General features: G+C 37.5%; 1 protein-coding gene across 1 annotated transcript; it reads right to left on the bottom strand.

The window, feature by feature from the left end:
- Nucleotides 1–455: 455 nt before the first annotated feature.
- On the bottom strand, nucleotides 456–1,673 carry LOC138881051 (uncharacterized). The gene is made up of 2 exons (XM_070161251.1): nucleotides 980–1,673; nucleotides 456–655 (listed from the first exon to the last, which is right to left on the bottom strand). The coding sequence occupies exons 1-2, from the start codon at nucleotides 1,671–1,673 to the stop codon at nucleotides 456–458; spliced, it is 894 nt and encodes a 297-aa protein (XP_070017352.1).
- Between the last annotated feature and the right edge of the window lie 4,584 nt (nucleotides 1,674–6,257).

Below are 6,257 nucleotides of genomic sequence, written 5' to 3'. Positions count from 1 at the left end.
GATTAAACTAACTTTTAAAACCAAGCTGAGAATTACGCGTGCATGTTATGTTACTAGAGTCAGTAGGAAAGGAACTATAAAAGGAAAAGATAACTAAACAAACACTGACTAGAAATAATAGAAAACAGGAAATTGCATTAGACAGACGGTGAATGGGTTTGAACAACAAAACAAGTAAAATAAGCTGGGGTTATAACCCTGGGACAAAACCAGACAACACTAAACTAGCTACTACGACTAAACAAACTAGGCAAAATAAAAGGATAGAAGGGTTTGAGTCACAAGACAATATCTGGATTACAACCCTGAAAATAACCCGGACAATAGAAATGACAACAAAATAAACCACCAAGACTCCTCCTCGGCTAGCTAAGAGATGTAGCGTCTTTCCAATTACCAAGCACGACATCTTAACCACTGAGTTCCACATCAATATTATCAAGACCATTACCAACTTAAATATCATTAACTTCAGTCAACAAGTTCCTAAGAGGATTCGCATACTCCCTGTCACTGTCCTTGATCACAATTATCTCTTCTTGAATCATTCTTTCTATTTCCCTTTTCAAAGCACGACAATCTTCAATGCTATACCCTTGGACGTTAGAGTGGTACATGTATCGTACAGTAAGATCAAAACCTTTTGCATATGGGTCTAGAGTATAACCGAGGAGCGGCTCAATCAGGCCAGAATGCTTTAACTTTTCAGACAAGCTTGTGTAGGACTCCCCAATTAGCATGAGACTATTTCTTTGCCTTTGTTCCCCTCCCTGCCCCTATTTTATAGGGTTGTTGGGTGCTCAAAAATGTTGTGAAGACAAGAGTGCATTATGTGGTGCTGGCGCTCGCTATAGGGAGTGACTCGGTGGTTGGACAGATGACCGGACATTGTTCGGAGGATAATACTGAGGTGGATTTTGCGGAGCTCGGGAATAGGTTTGGGGTTGGGGTTGAGGCTGGATATATTGGTGTGGCGAACCCGTTGGACCATGTCGTGATCCTGAGACAACCATGGCAACATCATCATGTTCCTTCTGACCCAACAAGCTTCCTGTGTTGTTCTGAATTACTTGTGTTGTGGATTTTAAAGCAGAATAGCTCATGATCTTGCTCGACTTCAGCCCATCTTCTACAATTTCTCCCATTTTTACCACATCATTAAAATGCTTACCCATAGCCGAGATCAAATGCCCAAAGTAAGTTGGCTCTTGAGCTTGAAGAAAGTACTCGACCATCTCGTTTTCTTCCATCGAGGGATTGACTCTGGCAGCTTTCGCTCTCCATCTGAGCCCGTATTCCCTAAAGCTTTCGTTGTGCTTCTTCTCCATCTTGGTAAGGGACATGCGATCCGAGACGATTTCTATATTGTACTGAAAGTGTCGGGCAAAGGCCTGAGCCATATCGTCCCATGTGTACCACCTACTAGCGTCTTGGTGGGTGTACCACTCTAGAGCTTCCCCACTTAGACTCTGACTGAAATACGCCATCAATAATTTGTCCTTCCCACTGGAACCTCTTATATTATTGCAGTGGCCTCTCAAGTGAGCCACGGGATCTCCGTGACCGTCATATAAATCAAACTTTGGAATCTTAAACCCAACAGGTACTTGGATGTCAGGAAACAAGCACAAGTCTTTGTAAGACACACTCATCTGGCTCCCTATCCCTTGCATGTTTCTTAAAGACCGCTCAAAGATTTTCACCTTCCTGTATATCTCATCTTGATCCACTGTCTTAGCAGGCTTTCCAGTTTCACCGGGAGGCTCAAAATGAGTAGCGTCAGAGTATGGAACCGAGATCTTGAAAGTTGGTTCTGGAACATAGTGTTGGGCTTCGGGGACTTTGAACAAAGTCTCATTAGAGGATCGAGGAAAAATAGCTGGTGGAGGAGCTACAAAATCATGGGTGGTCAAAGGAGCGGGATATGAGGTGGTTCTGAGGCGTGGAGTGTGAAAAGATTATGGGGAGATATCCTGGACTTGTGACAGTGGCGGAATGGTGACAAGGCTTTCAGTGTAGTTAGTGGAAACTGAAGGTGGAGGATGCCTACTAATCCAGGCTTGGTATATTTCAGCCATCTGTTATTTCAACCTTAGGACCTCTTCTTTCAACTCAGGTTCTGATTCAAAAATCTGCTTAGACGGATCAATAACACATGTGTCCAACTCTTTGCCAGCCATGACTATCTTGCTCTTTGACCTTGTGTTGTATGGATGAGTTACCTTAAGAACCATAAACCAACCACCCTTCTGCTCAATGGAGATAACAAAAGGGAATAAAATGGGGTCATCACGTTAGCGTTAGGGCATTTAACAGATAAAAATATGACATTGCGTGCAATGCCCCTAGCAACAATTAACGGTTCAAGAATGACTTCGAGGGTCACAAGGTCACTTGGCATCATCCCGATTTGTTCATTTCAATCTTCTCTTTTCTTTTCTTTTCTAGCACTTCTTGGCTTGCTCATCTGCCTTCCTCTCTTTTTTTTTCTTTCTAATTATCACTCTTTTCTTTCCTCTCATTTCTCACATCTCATAATTTCATCTTTTTTTTTCTTTTTTCCTTCTCTTTTTAATTTTAAAAATGATTCGCCCCTATGTAGGTTGCCTACGTATCATGACACCGCATGAATCCGATCTTTGCGTAGTTCGGGAAGATCGGGAATAAAGTAAACAAACTAACGTTCTCTTTTTCTTTTCTTTTTTTCCCTTAATGAATACTCTGATGAGAAAAAAGAAGGAAATCACTCTTTTTTTAGACTTAATATTCTATAATCTATTCTTAACTCAATCTTAAACAAGCAATTTTTTTTCTCCCTTTTTTTTGAAACAGATACTCTATGAGAAATTATTAAGGAAAAAACCCTAGAAGAGAAAAATATTTTTTGATTTTGATCTTTTTTAGGAAGGAAATCTAAAGAATGAACTAAAGAAAAATATTTTGAATTTTGACTTGATATCCTGAAGATAGATTTCAAAACAAGAAATGGAAAAGATAAAAAAATATTTTTGGATTTCAGTTTTTGATTATCTAAAGGAGAACTCTAAAGATAAACAAAAGATAATGTATATTTTTTTTCTATGTAAAATTTCCTAAAGTTCTAGTGACAATAAAAAGAATATTTTTTTTGCTTTTTATATATTTCCCAAAGAAGAACCCCAAAAAGAAAATCTTTTTTTTTTTTTGAATTTTGGAACTAATATCTTAAAGAAAACTTCTAAAGAGGTATTAAGAAAAAATTCTCTTTTTTTTTTTTGGAATTTTTAGTCTTAATATACTAAAAGAAATATTAAAGAAATTTTTATTTTGAGTTCCATATATTAATTTCCTAAGGAAAACCATAAAAGATTTTTTTTTGGACTTCTAGAGTTAGTATTTTAAAGAAAACATCTAACCGAAATATAAAAACGCAAAATCTCTTTTTTTGTTTTTGATTTATAACACATCTTTTTTCAAATACAAAATAGGAAACACAATAACAAAAGACTCGACATTACTATACAGAACTATTTGGTAAAAGACGGCATAAAAAATCTCCTTCAGCAACTCCTGAATGAGCGATCCTGACTGGATGGTCCCGGGGTATCTGTCATGCTCAAACTCCGGTAAGTAGATCCACACCTATATGAGAAAATTAAGACCAAATAAAGTTAAAGACCTAGAACACTATGTGAGACAATAACACTTCCAATTGAATACATGCAAGATATGATTGAGGCTATTTTTGCAAAATGGCTTATGTGGCCAAAAAGTTGCTAGAAATGCAAACTCAACAAAGGTGACCTATAAGCCATGGAAAAATTACTTTACAGAAATGACTCATTTTGTAGAAATAGCCTATGTGGACAAAAAGATGGCTAAGCATGCAAATTCAACACAATGGACCTTAAGCAGAGAGAACATCTTGTTGTGGACTTAGAACTCTAAAACATGGGTCACTGAACCATTTTTGCAAAAATGATCCCATTTTGCAAGAACGGCCGATGTGGCCAAAGCGGCTAGACATGCAAATTCGACAAGGATAGACCTTTAAAGCAAAGAGACACCTAATTATGGATTGAAGGCTCTCCAGGCACAATTAACAAACCACTTTGCGAAAATAGCCCTATTTTTGCAAAATAACCGATGTGGGCAAAAGTGGCTAGACATGCAAGAGTTGGCTACGACCCTCGAAGCCAATAACCTAAGACTCACTAGGAAGACCGGACCCTATGTGGGTTGCCTACGTATCCCGCCCCGAGAGACAAGAATCAGGTTCGCATAGTTCGGGAAGATTTGATACGGGCGAGAATAAAAAAAACTACTAATTTAGAGAAAATATATTATTTTTTTGTCTTTTGTTTTGAAAAATGATGAAACATGTACACTCTTTTTGGATTTTTTTTCCTCTTTTTTTTTGTTTATTTTTTTGAAAAAAAAAAGACGGGGACAGTGCAAAATCTTTTTAGATTTTTTCATTTTCATTTTTTTTGTTTTTTTCTTAAAGAAAAATGTGAAAGAGAAACATAATTGGGCCCTACTAGCTTTATTTCTTATACTTCATTTATTTATCCTCAACCCTCATTGGTCCGTCAAATGACTCTTTTACCTTTGAAGAATGGAACATGTAGCACATAAGATGCATCAGGATGATTTTTTATTTTTGGGTACACTTGTCCTAGACGGACCCAACCCCTGTGTTGAGTCCCCAAAGTCAAATGCACATGATGCAAACAAGCGTTCCTACTAGGGATCCGACATGAGGCTGTGTTATTCTTGGTTTAAAACCTGGGTGTATTGCTCTAGACTTGGTATACCCGAGCGGACAACTCAAGCCGGAGGGGGGGAGGCTACGTACCGGGAACCAAAAGGCCATCCAACTTTGTAGCTTGTCCGAACCTCTTTTTAAATTAGGATATGACACTAATAGAAAAGAAGTTACGCCAGCGTGCACTTCCCCGAAGATAAGAAGAGAAGGGTTTCGCAACAATTTATATATAGTTCAAATAATATGAAAGTGGTAAAAAGTGGCATTTAGCACATTAGGCCCAAACATGTAATACAAATCAGATAATAAAGAAAAGCCAATTATAAAGCTATTCTAAGCTCGAATTCTGAACCCTGAACCAGAAGTTCTGGGTTCTTGTCCCCAGTAGAATCGCCAGAGCTGTCATACCTCTTTTTTTCTACCACCGGAAGGGGTATAGGGGAGTTTTTCCAATTAAAGTGACAACCGAAATGTGATTATTTAATTAAAATTCAGAGTCGCCACTTGGGATAATTTATGGTGTCCCAAGTCACCAGTTTAAAATCTCGAATCGAGAAAGTTTGACTTTGTTTTACAGTCCGCGAAACACAAAAAACCGGGTAAGGAATTCTGTTAATCCCGGAGAAGGTGTTAGGTATTCCCGGGTTCCTTGGTTTTAGCATGATCGCCCAACTATTATTATTGGCCTAATTATATGATTAATTACACATTTTAAACCTACGTGCATTTTTTAACTTTCTAACCGCTTTTAATGATTTATGGAATTATTCTGGAATTAGTTACAATTGTTGTACACTTGTTTGTTTGGTACACATTGCGAATCGTGTCACCCGGGAACCGTACCCATGATCTACAACGCGTTTAATTTGTTAACATTATTAGAAGTTGTGACCAGGTCAGATAAATGTACCCCGGGATATGGAAATTATGTATCACAACTACGTCACGGAAACCGTACCCGTAGCCATGATAATTTTATTATAGTGCGCCTAAAGCAAACTATGATGAGACGTATCCCGATTGAGACATCTCTTGTTAGTGCACTTTAGTTAATCCAGCTATATCCACCAACTTCAAAGGAATCAGATTTCCATATATAAACATACTACCGCCAACCTAATGCACTCAAGATAATTCCAACTAAATCCACCAACAAAAGAGTAATCCAGTTATTTATTCAACTAACCAATTGGAAAATTCAACAGCCTTTTCTTTTACAAGAGTACGAGGGTGTATATCCCATAACTTAAAAACCAAACGATCAAATATGGTAAATAGCACATAAAGCTAATTAACAAATGAAACATCATCACATTCTGCCAAACAAAGCAACAAGATGGTAACTCGGCAGAGCAGAAATTTACAACTACAAGGATCAAACAAATCCATAGAAAGAAGTCTCAAACATATTAAACTTAAACAACAAGAACCAATACCAAGAAGTCATTAAAATACAACAATAAGCAATATACGAATACTAAGCATGATATTAAGCAAAATCACACAATAA

The sequence above is a fragment of the Nicotiana sylvestris genome, chromosome 11 (genome assembly GCF_000393655.2).
Source record: "Nicotiana sylvestris chromosome 11, ASM39365v2, whole genome shotgun sequence".
NCBI lineage: Eukaryota > Viridiplantae > Streptophyta > Magnoliopsida > Solanales > Solanaceae > Nicotiana > Nicotiana sylvestris.
This window is presented reverse-complemented; position numbering and strand designations above follow the sequence as displayed.

Bases quoted from the DNA above. Each gene is read 5' to 3' on its own strand.
- LOC138881051 (XM_070161251.1), bottom strand. From the start codon at position 1,673: ATGCAAGGGATAGGGAGCCAGATGAGTGTGTCTTACAAAGACTTGTGC. The intron at 656-979 runs GTTCGCCACACC...GTTATACTCTAG, and splicing joins ATCACGACATGGTCCAACGG to ACCCATATGCAAAAGGTTTT.